The sequence below is a fragment of the Ambystoma mexicanum genome, chromosome 1p (assembly GCF_040938575.1).
Source record: "Ambystoma mexicanum isolate Mex_15411 chromosome 1p, UKY_AmexF1_1, whole genome shotgun sequence".
Classification (NCBI taxonomy): Eukaryota; Metazoa; Chordata; class Amphibia; order Caudata; family Ambystomatidae; genus Ambystoma; species Ambystoma mexicanum.
The window spans coordinates 844,424,348-844,441,217 of NC_090921.1; the positions used below are offsets into that span (position 1 = coordinate 844,424,348).

The following is a 16,870-nucleotide window of genomic DNA, read 5'->3' on the forward strand; positions in this document are numbered from 1 at the left end:
GGGTATCTAGGATTGCTGCTAGGAATTGTTTGCAGGTGCTTGGCACCAGGCTTGACTTTTTCTCGTTGATTGAGAAGCCTAACTCGTGGAGGAGGTCGATAGTCCTTTGAATGTTTGTCCTGCAAATTCCTGGGGTTTCCCCCGTTATGAGCCAGTCGTCCAGATAAGGGTACACTGGGATTGCCTCCCTGCGTAGGTGTGCAGCCGCCACCGCCAGTACCTTGGTGAATACCCTTGGTGCTGAAGCTATCCCGAAGGGCAGTACCTTGAATTGGTAGTGTCGACTGTCCACCTTGAAGCGCAAGTACTTTCTGTGCGCTGGGAACATGGAAATATGAAAATAAGCATCTTTCATATCCAAGGTTGCCATGTAATCCCCCCTTTTTAGGAGGGGGATTACCTCTTGTAGCGTGGTCATACGAAATTTTTGGGGCTTGACATACTTGTTGGCAGGCCGTAAATCCAATACAGGGCACATTGTCAAATCTTTCTTTGGCACAAGGAAGTAAGTTGAATAAATACCCTCGTTTACCTGGTGTCCCGGGACGAGTTCTATCGCCTCCTTTTGTAGAAGAATGGCAATCTCCTCGAGGAGAATCTTCTGATGTTCTAAAGAGTGTACTCTTTGTCGTGGAGGATGGTTCTGGGGACGCTGCAGTAACTCTATACAATATCCTGTGGATACTGTTGACAGCACCCATCTGTCTGATGTGATCCCTTCCCAAGCCTGGGTGAAGTTGGAAATGCGTCCCCCTACTGGGGTTGCGTGAGAAGGGACCCTGAACTGAGCGTCACTGCTTTGGTGGAGGCGTGCCGCCTCCCTTGCTGGGGCTGCCTCTGCCGTTACCGCGACCTCTCCTATTAAACCTGCCATAACCCTGGGTAGACTGTTGGTTGTTGTTCCACTGTGTACCCTGCCCCTGGGAATAGTTAGATCCTCTCTGGGAATTTTGGCCAAGGGACTTGAGTGTTTCGTATTCGTCCTTGGCATTCTTCAGTGCGTCTTCGACCGCCTTACCAAACAATAGATCGGTTTCCACCGGTTTGTCCAACAATGATGCCTGGGTTTCTGCCTTAAAACCAGACTGCCGTAACCACGCATGTCTTTTGATAACAGTGCCTTCTGCTATCAATCTGCCTGCGTTGTCCGCGGCGTCGAAGGTTGCTTTTAAAATGCAACCAGACACGGCTCTACCCTCTGCGGAAATCCGAGCTAACTGGCCCTTTAAAGGTTCAGGAGCAGAGGCTATGAGTGCCGCGACTTCTTCCCACTGATGGCAGTTGTAGCTGGCCAACAGGGTGGTGGAGTTTGCAATCCTTGCTTGATAGGCGGACGTTGAGGCTACTTTCCTGCCGAAACCGTATAGTTTTTTGCTCTCCTTGTTGGGAGGAGCTTCGAACGACGACAATGGTGTTCCAGCCCTCTTACGAGTGTTGGTGACAACTAGGGAGTCTGGCTTCAGATGTCCTCTTATATAGAGAGGGTCAGACTGGGCCGCCCTGAAAAGTTTTTCACCCCTGGGATTGACTGCTCTGGTGAGGTTCGGGTTTACCAGGGACGGGTCTATTCTTCGCTGAATGGACTTGAGGATTGGGATGGTCTGGGCAACAGGCCTCCTTTCTCCCACTAACTCTTCTGCGAAGTCCCTCTCCTCCTGGACACCGTGGGTGTCAATATGGAAATGTTCTGCTGCGCGTGCGAGAACCTCGTTTAGGAGGGGTTGGTTATCGACCGGGGAGTCGGTAACCGGGGCTTCGTTCTCTACCGGGGAATCTACTCTGTATGTTTCCGGGTCTTCCTCTTTCTCTTCCTGGTCCTCATCATCCCCATAGTAGCCCGTCCCGGTTTGCTCTTCTACCATGCCAAATTCTTGGTCCTCACCAAAGGAAGCCTCTCCTTGATACAGTGAGTATGGTCTTGAGTATGGTTGTACCTCGAAGGGGTCTGACCTCATCAGTGTTTCAAACCGGGGCTTTTTACTTGGGGGGATAGGATCATTAGAGCCTGAGGGTGTCGCCCCTTGTGGATCATACGAGAGGAAATGTTCTGGATTTTTATCATAAAAATCAGCCAAAGAAGACATCCTTGACATGACCCTATCTATGTCTTCACTCGACCATTTTTTGGAACTGGGAATGACTCTCTCAGCAAGTCTATGGGATTTATCTTGAGTAGATTTGCTGGTTTTAGACATATCAGCAGACCTGGTTTTGTCTGTCTGTTTAGGGGGAGTGGTGTGTTTCACAGGTGTGGAAGAGTGCAAAGGCTGCTTCTTCTGCTGTTTTCCCCCCTTCCTGTGAGTGGAAAAATGTTTTCCCTGTCCTTTAGTGGCTCCGGAGGTTTTCGACGCCTGGCGTCGAGTATCGGGGGTGGGGTCCCTGTCCTTCGAGCGTGGGGCCTCGCTGATTTTGACTGCGGGCTCTGACTCCTGGAGCGCGGCCTGGGGGTGGAAGTCGTCTTCATCTTCCGACGATCGAACTTCTGTTAGCCTAGGGAGCGAGGCACTCTTGGCAAGAGTGGATGATTGCCTGGAGTCATGCGGCGATCTTGATCGCGAGCGCCCAGAGGACACCGAATGGGACCGTTCTGTTTGTGCCTCTTTCCGAGAACTCGTCGTTGAGTCTCGGTTGGACTTCGTGTGTTTAGTGTGTGTAGTGTGTGAAGCGCTTGTGTCGCCGGGGGTCTTCCACATAGCCGCCCTGCCGGACGACCTTCCGAGGTCGGGGACCTGCGCTCGGCTGTCTTTCGACGCCGTAATGCACTCGCCGTCTGAAAGTACGGCGTCGCTGCCGCCGATGAAGGCGCCCTCCGCTGCCATGGCCGACCTGCCTGGCGTGGTGGGCCCAACGCTTCGTCGAACGGTCCTTAAGTGTCTTAGGTTTAAACCTACTACACGCTCTGCAGTTCGCTTCGGGGTGGTCCCTCGGCAAGCAGAGATTGCACGTGGCGTGCCTGTCGACCCAAGGGTATTTGCGATTGCTCTTGGGGCAGAATTGAAAAGGGGTACCCTCCATACGCACCTTGAGGCAGCAGGCTGTTAAGTGTAGGAAATGTATAAGGTGTACCTATATACCAAGAGTGTAGAATATGTACAACCCCCCACTCTCCCTACTTGCAGGGCCGAGGCCAGAGGCCTTCCAAGGCCCGGGCCGAGGCCAGAGGCCTTCCGAGGCCCAAATCCGTCGTGCAGCAGCCGACGGTCGATTTCTTCTCCAGCCGGCGTCGAGTGTCGAAGTTCGACGTTGGGGTGGGAAAGGATGTCAATAGATTAATATTTTAAATATTTTAGCAAAAGTATGGCTAAGGCCAGGGGACTCCGCAAAATGCTTCTGACCAGTATGGCGGAAAAAAACAATCTCAGGATCCTAGACGCGTGAGGGATCTTGGGTACAGTGGACGTCACACTAGGGATAGTATTACTGGCACGCCCTGTGTCGACGCCCATTTTCGTGTTTCGAAAAACAAACTAATACTCCGCAGCTTCCACTAGATGTCGGCCTATGCACAGCATGTGATCTAAGCAGATTCCACAAGCCTCAGGAATACTGTTATTGTCATCAATTCTCGACTATTATGGTTGTCTAACTTGCAACGATGTAACCATAAACTGAAAATATTCATGTACCTGCGTCCTGATACCCTTGGGTCTGGCGCGTATTACAAATTAATAAACAAACAAAAGCAGAATATTATCTTCATTGCCTTGTGTAGTGAGGAGAAGACCCAATGCTACTCTTCCCCTGCAGTAGTTGCAGAGGCCGAGGAAGTAGTGTAATTAAACATTATTTCTATGTTGATAGAGCATTATGGAAATCTGAGCGATTCCGTTACTTTGTGGAGACTGAGCAGCATAATGGCATAAAATGAATAGTTATACCTATGCGTTCATTATATTAATTACTGTTCTTCTGTGGGGAATAGTGAATTGCCATAGTTATGATGCAATATATTTTGGTAGGATATTATAAATGGATTGGTGCTGTTTGGGGAGGAAGGTTTTCTATAGTTATCTTTGTTATTTGAAATGCATTGTTTTTGCTTAAGGTAAGGAATGTACTCTACAGTTATGTATGTTAGATATGTGTGTGTGATATTGATGCATGCAATGTGTCAATAGTGATGGAAGTGGGAATGGTAATGAGGCGTGTGGCTGTGTGAGGTAGGAGGTTTTCATTTGTGGCTAGAAAGGCTTGCTAGAAAGGTGTGCAGGTTTGCATTGTTAGATGTTGTGCCATGGTGCATGCTTGGGAAGCAGAGTTTTGCATGTGTTATTGAGGGGGTCCCCTAATCTGGAGATGTAGAATGCTAGAGGCAAGGGAATGCATGTGTTGTTGATTGTTGCCCTGGATAGGTTATGTTGTATAGTTGTGTGTAAAAAGCGATTGCGTGAATGACCCTGAATGGTAACAGAGTTAAGTGTTTCAGTACCATTGATGGATGGATAGTCAGTTGGAGTTCCGAAAGTGGTACTTAAGTCAGGCGAATGGTGCAAATTAGGGTTCGACTGTTGTGAAGTTAGTAGATAGTTGTTGGTTACCACAGAGTGACACTTGAGCAGGATCAATCAAGTGCCATTGTCAATAAGACTACACAGTGGTTGCGAATCACTTATCTAAACGAGACTACTTTTAACATTTTTATGTTTCTCTGCTCATTTTCGTAAAGTTTTGAAAAGTGTGGTGATGGGAATCCATTGTCTGATTTAAAGCTGCTCTAACGTGTAGCCGATTTGGTCATTGGTGAGACGAGATAGCAATGCACTGACTGCTGAAAACTGTCTGCAACAGGTATTCAAGATGTGTGAACCTGGGTGTGAGACAGTCCAGGATTTTCGTTTTTTTCAGAAAAATTATAAAACGAGTTGGCCCATTACAGACATCTACAATTCACAATATATAATTTACACAGCTCTCTAGTAAGCACCACAGAACAATAATAATCGAATTGTATGCGTGCAACTACAGCTTTCTTCCTTTAGTGGTAAAAATAGGTTCACTTATTTTATTGTGGAAATGACAAAGTAAAAAATATTGCATTAAAAAATATTGAAATGGCTTTTACAGTGCACATTGTAAAAATACTTATTTCGGGAGGGGGGGAACCCCCCTGTCTCTGTCCCCTTTATTCCAATTTTATCCTAAATCTGTTTTTTTACAGCTAAAACCCACCCCTAACGTTACATTTTCTTTTCTTTATTTCAATGCATTTTCATTCTTTTAGGCATTTTTTTACCCACTTTGTCATTTCTTGCAATATTTTTTCATCTTTGTAAATTCATTCTTTATTATTTCCTGCAATATTATCAGTGGATGCTAAAAATACATCTCACATCAAAAGTCAGGAAGTCACATAATAAACAGGTCTGAACTCCCCAAAAAGCTGCAACAATTATGATTATAGTGATAATGGCAAAGTGTATAACAAAATGGCAGCAGCAGCGCGTTCGAACACATATGATCCTAAATTACAATTCAGATCTTTGTAGCAAGGTTCCTTACCAGAGCAACACCCAGAATCTGAGGAAACGTGTAAGAGGAGCATCCAGCTGGTGTGAGCCGTATCGTTGCATAAGGTGTCTGAAACCAGGCCTTTTCACTTGCCCACACAATATCACACAATGGCAAAATAGAGGCTCCCAGTCCAAGGGCAGGTCCATTAATGGCAACAACAATTGGCTTTTTAAATTGAATAAAGGCTGCCACAAACTCCCTAAAAAGCAGGAAAAAAGAAAGGTGTAAGTTCAAATAAGACAATGTTCGTTTAAACAATGAAATCGTCGAAGGACAACGCACACAGGAACATACATGGGATACATTACTCACCGTAATCGTATTTCTGATGCTTGTATCTGCTTAGATTCACATGCTGTGCATAGGCCGACATCTAGTGGAAGCTGCGGAGTATTACAGTTTGTTTTTCGAAACTCGAAAATGGGCGTCGACACAGGCGTGCCAGTAATACTATCCCTAGTGTGACGTCCACTGTACCCAAGATCCCTCACGCGTCTAGGATCCTCAGATTGTATTTTTTCTGACATGAGGAAGCATGAGGAGTAGCGTGAGTACAGATAATCCAAGCAGATAGACAGAAAGGTAAGACTACAAGCAATCATGCGCCTTCTCTCGGAGGGGAGGAAGGGTGGGTCGCATGTGAATCTAAGCAGATACAAGCATCAGAAATACGATTACGGTGAGTAATGTATCCCTTCTGAGGCTTGTGGAATCTGCTTAGATCACATGCTGTGCATAGATTAGCGAGCAGTACCCGAAGAAGGAGGTGGGATGTGAGAAGGGTCATGAGCAAACAGGTGTCTTAGAACCGCTTGTCCCACTTGTGTTTCTGTCTTGGAATGAGTGTCAATGCAGTAATGCTGAGTAAAAGTGTGAATAGAGCTCCAAGTAGCTGCTTTGCAAATGGTGTCGAGGGGAACATTTGCAATGAAAGCCAGAGTGGCCCCAATGCCTCTAGTAGAGTGGGCCCTTGGCGTAAAAGGCAGAGTCTTTTCAGAAAGAGAGTAACACAGCTGTATACAGTTGATAATCCACTTCGAGATAGCGCCTTTAGAGACGCGATCTCCCTCTCTGCCAGTAGCTACGGAGACAAACAGTTGATCTGTTTTCCTTAGCGGTCTGGTTTTATTTACATAGTAGAGGACCGCCCTACGCACATCTAGGGTGTGTAGTTTCACCTCAGCCGAGCTTTGCGGGTCCTGGAAGAAAGCCGGAAGCTCGATGGACTGGTTTACATGGAACTTTGATATAAATTTAGGTGAGAACCTTGGGTGTGTGCGCAAAACCAGTTTGTCCTTGTGAATAGTAAAGAAAGGATCCTGCACTGACAGAGCCTGAATTTCACTGACCCTTCTTATAGAGGTAATGGCTACTAAGAAGGCCGTTTTATAAGTCAGGTGTTTGAGACTACTCTTATGCATGGGTTCGAAGGGGGGGGCCATGAGCTTAGCTAGCACCACATTAAGGTCCCACCCTGGCGGTGGGTTTGAAATAGGAGGGTGAAGTCTCTTTACTCCTTCCATGAAGGCTTTAACTACTGGTACCTTCCACCACGACACCTTGTTATGGGATGTGGTGTAAGCCGAGAGGGCTGCCAGGTGTACTTTCAGAGAGTTAAAAACCAATCCTGCATCCAGCAGGTGGAGCATGTATGTCACGACGTTGGAAGGAGTGCAATCAACAGGGTTGATTTGTTTATTCTGGCACCAAATAACACATCTTTTCCACTTGTCAAAGTAACAGTGCCTTGTGTTTGGTTTCCTGGATTCTTTTAGGATGTCCATACACCTCTGTGGTAGATTGAGATGTCCAAACTCTATGACTTCAGGAGCCATGCTGCCAGGTTCATTGAGTTGGGTTGTTGGTGCACTGTTTGACCTTGTTGCTGGGACAGAAGGTTGTACCAGGCTGGAAGTTTGATGGGCTCGCACACCGCCATTCTGTGTAGGTGTGGAAACCATGGTTGTCTCGCCCACATGGGAGCAACTAGGATGAGCGTCATCGATTCCTTGTTCATCTTGTACACCACCTTCCTGATGAGAGGAGTTGGTGGAAAAGCGTACGCAAACATCCCTGACCAGTTCATCCACAGGGCGTTCCCTTGGGAGTCTGGCTGGGGGAACCTGGATGCAAATCCTGGGCATTGTTTGTTTTCGCTTGTGGCGAATAAGTCTATAGTGGGGAAACCCCACTGAGAGAAGAGATCTTCTACGATCTCTCTGTGAAGGACCCATTTGTGTTCTTCTGGGAGGGAGTCTCTGCTTAGAGCATCCGCTAGGGAATTGAGCTCCCCTGGAACATGTTGCGATGACAGGAAGATGTTCCGTCTGAGTGCCCATATCCAGATTTTCTGGGCAAGCTTGGACAGATTTGGCGAACGAGTCCCTCCTTGCTTGTTCAAATAGAACATGGCTGTCGTGCTGTCCGTCCGGATCTGCACCGACAAGTTTAGTAGATGGGGCTCGAACGCCCGAAGCGCTCGGAATACTGCCAGAAGCTCTAGGAGGTTGATGTGGTTCTTGGCTACTGAGTGAGACCAGAGACCCTGAGCTATGTGGTGGAGATGGTGAGATCCCCACCCAGTCAGGCATGCATCTGTAGTCACCACTGCCTGTACTTCGGGATCGTAAAAGGGTTTTCCCCTTGCGAGATTCTCTCTTGTCCACCAGTGTAGGCTCTGTACAAGTGTTGGCGAAACGACCACTAGATCGTCCCACTGACCACTTGCCTGAGACCACTGTTTCGCCAACCATTCCTGCATGGGACGCATGCGCAGACGCGCGTGGGGGACCAGGTAAATGCATGACACCATCATGCCCAGTAACCGCATTGCTTTGCGTACCGTTATTTGTTGACCGGACTGATAATGTGGAATTTGCAGTAGTATATTCCGAATTCTCTCTTCCGAAGGGAAGGTCAACCCTTCCTGAGTATCTAGGATTGCTCCTACTCCTAGGAACTGTTTTGAGGTGCTTGGCATCAGGCTTGACTTCTTCTCGTTGATTGAGAAGCCTAATTCGTGGAGAAGGTCGATAGTCCTTTGAATGTTTGTCCTGCAAATTCCTGGGGTTTCCCCCGTTATGAGCCAGTCGTCCAGATAAGGGTACACTGGGATTGCCTCCCTGTGTAGGTGTGCCGCTGCCACCGCCAGTACCTTGGTAAATACTCTTGGTGCTGAAGCTATCCCGAAGGGCAGTACCTTGAATTGGTAGTGGCGACTGTCCACCTTGAAGCGCAAGTACTTTCTGTGCGCCGGGAGCATGGAAATATGAAAATAAGCATCTTTCATATCCAAGGTTGCCATGTAATCCCCCTTTTTTAGGAGGGGGATTACCTCTTGTAGCGTGGTCATACGGAATTTTTGGGGCTTGACATACTTGTTGGCAGGCCGTAGGTCCAATACTGGGCGCATTGTCAAATCTTTCTTTGGAACAAGGAAGTAGGTTGAATAGATACCCTTGTTTACCTGGTGTCCTGGGACGAGTTCTATCGCGTCCTTTTCTAGCAGAATGGCGATCTCCTCGAGAAGGATCTTCTGATGTTCTAGGGAGTGTACTTTTTGTCGTGGAGGATGGTTCCGGGGACGCTGCAGTAATTCTATACAATATCCTGTGGACACTGTTGACAGCACCCATCTGTCTGAGGTGATCCCTTCCCAAGCCTGGGTGAAGTTGGAAATGCGTCCCCCTACTGGGGTTGCATGAGAAGGGACCCTGAACTGAGCGTCACTGCTTTGGTGGAGGCGTCCCACCTCCCTTGTTGGGGCTGCCTCTGCCTTTCCCACGACCTCTTTTGTTACCCCTGCCGTAACCTTGGGTAGACTGCTGGCTGTTGTTCTACTGTGTACCCTGTCCCTGGGCATAGTTGCCTCTTTGTGAATTTTGGCCGCGTGGGCGACGAAAATTACTGTTCCCCCTCTGGTTAGGGGGTTTGTTGGTTAGTTGGCCAAGGGATTTAAGTGTTTCGTATTCGTCCTTGGCGTTTTTCAGTGCGTCTTCGACCGCTTTCCCAAACAATAGATCGGGTTCCACCGGCTTATCTATTAAAGAAGCCTGAGTTTCTGTTTTGAACCCCGACTGCCGTAACCACGCATGTCTCTTGATAACAGTACCCTCTGCTATCAATCTCCCTGCGTTGTCCGCGGCGTTGAAAGTTGCTTTCAATATGCAACCAGACACGGCTCTCCCCTCTGCCGAGATCCGAGCCAATTGGCCCTTTAAGGGTTCCGGAGCAGAGGCTATGAGTGCCGCGACCTCCTCCCATTGATGGCAGTTGTAGCTGGCCAACAGGGTGGTGGAGTTAGCAATCCTTGCTTGGTAGGCGGACGTTGAGGCTACCTTTCTGCCAAAGCCGTAAAGTTTCTTGCTCTCCTTGTCGGGAGGAGCTTCTGATGAAGATAGGGGTGTTCCAGCCCTCTTTCGAGTGTTGGTAACCACTAGGGAGTCTGGTTTAAGATGTCCTCTTATATAGAGAGGGTCAGATTGGGCTGCCCGGAAAAGTTTTTCGACCCTGGGGTTAACTGCTCTGGTGAGGTTTGGGTTCACCAGGGACGGATCTATTCTTCGTTGGATGGATTTAATCTACTCTGTAAATTTCCTGCTCATCTTCTCCCTCCTCCTGGTCCTCATCATCCGCATAGTATTCCGTCCCGGTTTGTTCCTCCATAATTTCAAACTCCTGGTCCCCCTCAGGGAAAGGCTCTCCTTGGTACCTGGGGTGTGGAGTAGAGTATGGAGTAGAGTAAGGCTGTACCTCGAAGGGTTCAGGTCTTTCGAACCGGGCCCTTTTACTTAGGGGGATGGGATCAGTGGAACCTGAGGGTGTGGCTCCCGGAGGGTCATACGAGAGGAAATGCTCTGGATTTTTGTCGTAAAAATCAGCCAAGGAAGACATCCTTGACATGACCCTGTCTATGTCTTCGCTGGACCATTCTTTGGAACAGGGGATGACTTTAGTAGGCAGTTTAGGGGACTTATCAAGGGTACCCTTGCTGGATGTTGATTTCTCAGTAGACTTGTATTTGTTTGTCTGCTTAGGGGGGAAGGATGTTTTTACAGGAGTGGAAGAATGTGCTTTCCGCTGTTTCCCCCCCTCCCCGTGCGTGAAAAAATGTTTTCCCTGTCCCTTGGAGGCCCCGGAGACTTTCGACGCCTGGCGTCGAGGATCGGGAGAGGTATCTGTGTCTTTCGAGCGTGGGGCCTCGCTGGTGTTAACTTCGGGCTCTGTCTCCTGGAGCGCGGCCTGGGGGTGGAAGTCGTCTTCGTCCTCCGACGATCAAACTTCCATTAGTCTAGGGAGCGAGGCACTCTTGGCAAGAGTGGATGATTGCCTTGCGTCATGAGGCGATCTCGATCGAAAGCGCCCAGAGGACACCGAGTCGGACCGTTCTTTTTGTGCCTCTTTCCGAGAAGTCGACGTCGTCGAGGTTCGGTTGGACTTAGTGTGCTTAGTGTGTGTAGGGTGTGTAGCGCTTGCGTCGCCGGGGGTCTTCCCCATAGCCGCCCTGCCGGACGACCTTCCGAGGTCGGGGACCTGCGCTCGGCTGTCCTTCGACACCGTAATGCCCTCGCCGTCCAAAAGTACGGCGTCGCTGCCATCGCTGAAGGCGCCCTCCGCTGCCATGGGCGCCTGCCTGGCGTGGTGGGCCCAACGCTTTGTCGAACGGTCCTTGAGTGTCTTAGGTTTAAACCTACTACACGCTCTGCAGTTCGCTTCGGGGTGGTCCCTCGGCAAGCAGAGATTGCACGTAGCGTGCCTGTCGACCCAAGGGTATTTGCGGTTGCACTTGGGGCAGAATTGGAAAGGGGTACCCTCCATACACACCTTGAGGCAGCGGGCTGATAAGTGTAGGAATTATATAAGTGTATCTATATACCAAGAGTGAAGACTATGTACCACCCCCCACTCTCCCTACTTGCAGGGCCGAGGCCAGTGGCCTACTAGGCCCGGGCCGAGGCCAGCGGCCTTCCGAGGCCCAGATCCGTCGTGCAGCAGCCGACGGTCGATGTCTTCTCCAGCCGTCGAGTGTCGAGGGTCGACGTTGGGGTGGGGAAGGATGTCAATAAAGAATATTAAATTTCAATTATTAGTAAAAGTATGGCTAAGGCCAGGGGACTCCGCAAGATGCTTCCGACCAGTATGGCGGAAAAAAACAGTCTGAGGATCCTAGACGCGTGAGGGATCTTGGGTACAGTGGACGTCACACTAGGGATAGTATTACTGGCACGCCTGTGTCGACGCCCATTTTCGAGTTTCGAAAAACAAACTGTAATACTCCGCAGCTTCCACTAGATGTCGGCCTATGCACAGCATGTGATCTAAGCAGATTCCACAAGCCTCAGAAATATATATATATACATATATATATATATATTCAATGAAAAAACGTTATTAAAGGGACGTTATGGTTAAGTTGCACTAATAAAAACCTATGAAATTCAATGAAAAAACTTTGTTAAAGGGACGTTATGGTTACAAGTAAAACCGAAAAACCCCAGAAATTCACCAGTTATGGTAAGCTAAGCAACCATAACTCACGCCACCACCGCGCACTGCTAAGACTAACACCCAGGACATCAAAGATGATCACAAATGTCATGATTACTAATATCATACTTACCCAATATAGCAATATTTGTGTCCAATTTACAAAGTGTCACCTTAAAACTCTGCCATTTTCCACCTTCTAGCATCATTTTTAACTCTTCTATACACTTTTTGCAACTATTTCAACTGATTTTGCATATGTAGACGTCTACGAACATCTGACTTCATTGCGGACCTTCTGGACAGTACCACATGACCATACGCTGGCGCGCGGCATGATGACGTGTCCGAGAACCCGTCTGGACTTCGCAACAAGATCTGTGCTTCGTGGATAGTTCAGAACAGCATTTTCTACTGATCCTTGCACAACTCCTACACCTATTCCTACTCATTATCCATTAACAATCTAGTACACAGTACATAGGGGGCGTGGCCTGAGCACTCAATGTGAGGACGTGTGGAGACTGCGCTCCCGTCCCAATCCTTAGAAGATCCTTGAAAATTACAGCATAAAGATAGCAAAAAAAAACCTACCCAACAAACATTCCTGCGGCGGAACCGACACCACATGCTCTACGGAAAGAGCGAGGTGAATCAGAGCACATAAATCCAATTACTGAACGTCTGCAATCGAGCCCGCCGACAGTCAAGATGGCAGACTGAGAGGAGGCCCGAGACCATCAGCAACGGAAGGGGTGAACCCGGAGAACTACTGACAGCCCGGGAACAGCGTGAGCCTTTGAGAAACCGAGCCCGTAGTAAGCCTGTTCTGCGGAGGCAACCTGAGATCCAGTGAAGCCGGGACCGTATACCAGGCTGCTGACAACAGAGGACGGAACAAGTAGAAACTGCCAAAGCAGCTGCAGTGACTGCCACGAAGGAGCCCTGGGAGCTGGAGCTTGGGAGAAAACCTGCACCGGAGGCAACAGAAGACCTGCAGGCCCGCGCCACGAACAAAGACATGGCAGAAGGAAGACGAGGCATCGGGACCCGGACGGAGGTGGGAGCAGCCCGCAAACATCAGGAAGCCCAGCGGGCGGAGAGTGACGAGGCCCGCAAGAGGTGAGGTGGAGGCTGGGAAAGGGAAAGCAGCATCCCTCGCTCCACACAGCCCCATCAATACAACGGGGACTCCCCCGGCGCAACCGTCAGGGACCACAACAACCACAGCCCACTACAACTACACAATCTGGCCCGTTGCCCCCACCTTCGACGCACTGAACAGTGCATTCGATACAGGCCCGCACGGAAGAGCAAGCACCAGAGGGAGCCCAACCCCAGACAGCTGCCATAGTGGGCAGCTCCACCGCGATTGTTGCACCACACAAGAGCGGGAGGACAAGGTGCCCTTAACCAAACCAGGAGAATTGCCCAGGGGACAGAGGCAATGCTCAGGCTTGATTAAACACTGAACCGGGCTGCAAAACCTCCCAATAAAAACAGAATAGCACGCCGACCCAGCTGGAAGCACGCCCTGAGGGCACAACTGCATGAGGCACCGGTGCCCTTGCCACCAGAGTAACCACCACAAAACAAAGCGAACCGAAGCTCCAGCTCGCCCACATCAACCCCACCGCCTGGGGCACACCAAAATAGTGCATCAGCGCGGGCTAGAAAGGAAGGACAAACGCCAGAAGGAGTTAAGCATTAGAAGGCGGCCATAGAGAAAACCGCACTGCGATCGCTGCCCCGCAGAGCACTCGCCCAGAGGACAGAGGCAATACCTGAGCGAGAGGGAGCAACATGCACAAAGGAGCCACCAGACCCGAATGAACACTGAGCCGGGCCGCACCCAAACAAACCTCGCCATAAAAATTGAGACATACGGCGAACAGATTACCACCACGCAACAACGTCCGTCTACTCGGTGTGCCAGAGGGTCTTGAGGGCCCCAACCCTACGAACTTCATGGAGACCCTATTACAACAGGAAGTAGGAGTTGGGCGACTCTCGCAAGGGTTTGCTGTCGAAAGAGCACACAGGGCCCTTCAGAAAAAAACCACCTCCAAACTCGTACCCTCACCCAATCATAGCCAGGATCCTCAATTTCCAAGATAGCAAAATCATATTACGCCATTCACGCAAGGGGGGAGCAATAAGTAGGGACAACGCCAAGATCACAATATATCCAGACTATACCCCGATGGTCCAAAGAGCAAGAAACTCCTTCGTCCCAATTAAAGCGAGACTACGCCAGTAGAACCTTAAGTACATGCTGCTTTACCCGTCCACGTTCAAGGTCATACACAAAGGACGGGCCATCTTTCTAGAGACGCCAGCAGCGGCAAACATGTGGCTAGAGCACAACAACATGGGAAGCGATGGGGAAACCACAGCATAACCAAACGCTGATCCAACCTAACCCAACAGGGAACAAACTGTCTGCAACATTTAACAAACTTTGTCGCAGCTTCTTTAAAAGACGGGTGACCTGTCACACCGCCTGACCCGAGCAGGATGGCGCGACCCCACGAAAAGACTGATGCAGGCCTGTTACCATTGCATCATAACCTGCCAAAGTGGCATGGGCACCTAAGCGTCGCCCACGAGGTGCAACTGCTAGGTGCAGTTGGTTGAGTTCACCAAGTTACTGTTTAAAATGTTTTGCAGTCTTTGCCACGACACACACACGGAAACAACGGTCACCGGACCCACTCATGTAGACACCACAACTCACAGATGGCGGCTGACATTAAGATGATGACATGGAACGTCAGGGGGATGGGTTCCTACATGCGCAGGAACAGGATCAGATCCTACCTGAGGAGAAAGCATGTCTCCATTGCGCTCTTGCAAGAAACGCATCTAACAGTCGAAGGCACTGCCAAAGTAACTGAATGGTGGGGGGGACAAGGCTAATGGGCGGCCTATTCCAGGTATGTGCGTTGGGTATATACTTGGATAGATGGCGCAACACCATTCAGGCTCCTGTCAAAAGAAGTGGACGCGAAGAGGGGATATTTGATATTGAGAGGCAGCATCGAGCAAACGGAAATATGCATCGTCAACTCTTACCTCCGCAACAACGGCGCCTCATCGTACCTAATTAAGCTAAGTGCCAAACTAACACCTTACCGAGATTGCCACTTCATATGGGGGGGAGGGGGATTTCAACAGCATACGAGACCACACGTCGGACAGATCTAACCCTCCAATGATACTCCCGGCCCCTGGCCAGTCCTCATTGAATAAGGTCAAAGACTTTGGACCTTGCAGAGGTCTAGCGGGAACTGCACCCTTACGATAGAGAATATTCATACTTCTCATCCCCCCACACACTCTACACCAGAATTGACTACTTATTAGTAGACAAACAACTCCTACCACAAGTAGAGACAGTATCTTACTTGGGAAGAACAATATCGGACCACTCCTTATGGAATGGAAAACATGGGGGCCCAAGCCACCTATACCGATGTGGCGAATGCCAACTGAATCCCTCACAGATTGTGCTTTCAGGGAGGGCCTCCAGCACAAGATACATGAATATTTAGACATTAATGTGGGGAGCGTAAAGGGATGGGATACAATATGGGAAGCCATCGCCAGTGCTGGGGGTATCAGGAAAAACCAGAGGAATGAACTAGAGGCGGGAGAGAGGTGGATCACAAAGCTTGCAACCACTGCACTTAAAACAAGGGACGCAGAGGAAGAACTCTCAGCAGCTAGGAATGATTGCCAGAATGCATGGGCCAGAATAGCAAAGTTCGATTACATAACCAAGACCACTAGAGCACACGCCAAGCAGACTTATCGTGGCTATGTAAAAAAGAAAACCCCAAGCTCCCAATCACTAAAATTAAAGACCCCACTGGCGGATCTCAGACATCCCAACTAGAAATTAACAAAGCATTTGCGCAATTCTACTCCCAACTGTACAGCCATGCCACAACGGTACCACAGAGGGACATATTAGACACATTAGAGGAGATAGGCCTGCCAACAATGAACGAAGCCCAGAGAACCACTCTAAACAGGGACCTGTCCGCAGAGGACATAACCAAAGCAATTAAGTCGCTGTCCACGAGTAAGACCCCGGGCAGCAATGGATTACCCCCCGAGTTTTATAAGCATACAACACAGCCTTGGCCCCCACTCTCCTAGAGGTATTCAGAGAAGCGTACGAGAAAGGGACATTCCGAAAAGCATGAGAGAGACACTGATAGTGCCGATACCCAAACCAGGGAAACCCAGAGACGAATGTGGCTCTTAAAGGCCACTGGCCATGCTCAATTACAATATAAAAATCTTAACGACCATATTGGCAAAAGACTGACCAGGGTAATAGGTGCACTAGTACTAATGAAGATCAGAATGGGTTCATACCTGGGCGGAGCACAACAGCAACATCAGTTTTTCAAAACAAAAAAAGCACAGTACTTACTAGACAATGAAGAGGATCAAGAAGATGCAGTAGAGGAAGTGCCTACCTCTAGCACCCAGAGAGAATCATGGGTGTGGCAGTTCTTTACCACTGTTGGTTATGTACCAAAGGCTAAAGCTACCAAAGTAAAATGCACCGAGTGCACCTTTGTATTCAGTCGCGGACTCCCCGGACGGTAATCCTACGGGACCACTTCCATGTGCTACCACACCAAATCCAATGACCGCAATGCTCTCAGAAAGGTTGTTCCTTTCTTAGCAAGTAGGGTCTTCCTCCACCTCATCTTCCTCAACCAATACTGTAACCACACAGCCTACTTCTGTGGGACACAAAATCCCACCAGCTCCCTTGCTAGCAACAAAAGAGGCTCTTGATCCATTTTTTTCTGAAGATAATAGTCCTCTGTACATACTACAACAAAACATTCTG

The 16,870-nt window shown here is 49.1% G+C and overlaps 1 protein-coding gene across 2 annotated transcripts in view; it reads right to left on the bottom strand.

Annotated features, from left to right (window-relative positions):
• CDYL2 (chromodomain Y like 2) overlaps positions 1-16,870 on the bottom strand; it is a 990,342-nt gene that overhangs the window by 150,521 nt on the left and 822,951 nt on the right. For both annotated transcript variants that reach the window (XM_069652860.1, XM_069652864.1), the window contains exon 5: positions 5,500-5,710. In XM_069652860.1, the coding sequence (XP_069508961.1) occupies positions 5,500-5,710 (211 nt within the window). The remainder of the gene's footprint in view (positions 1-5,499; positions 5,711-16,870) is intronic.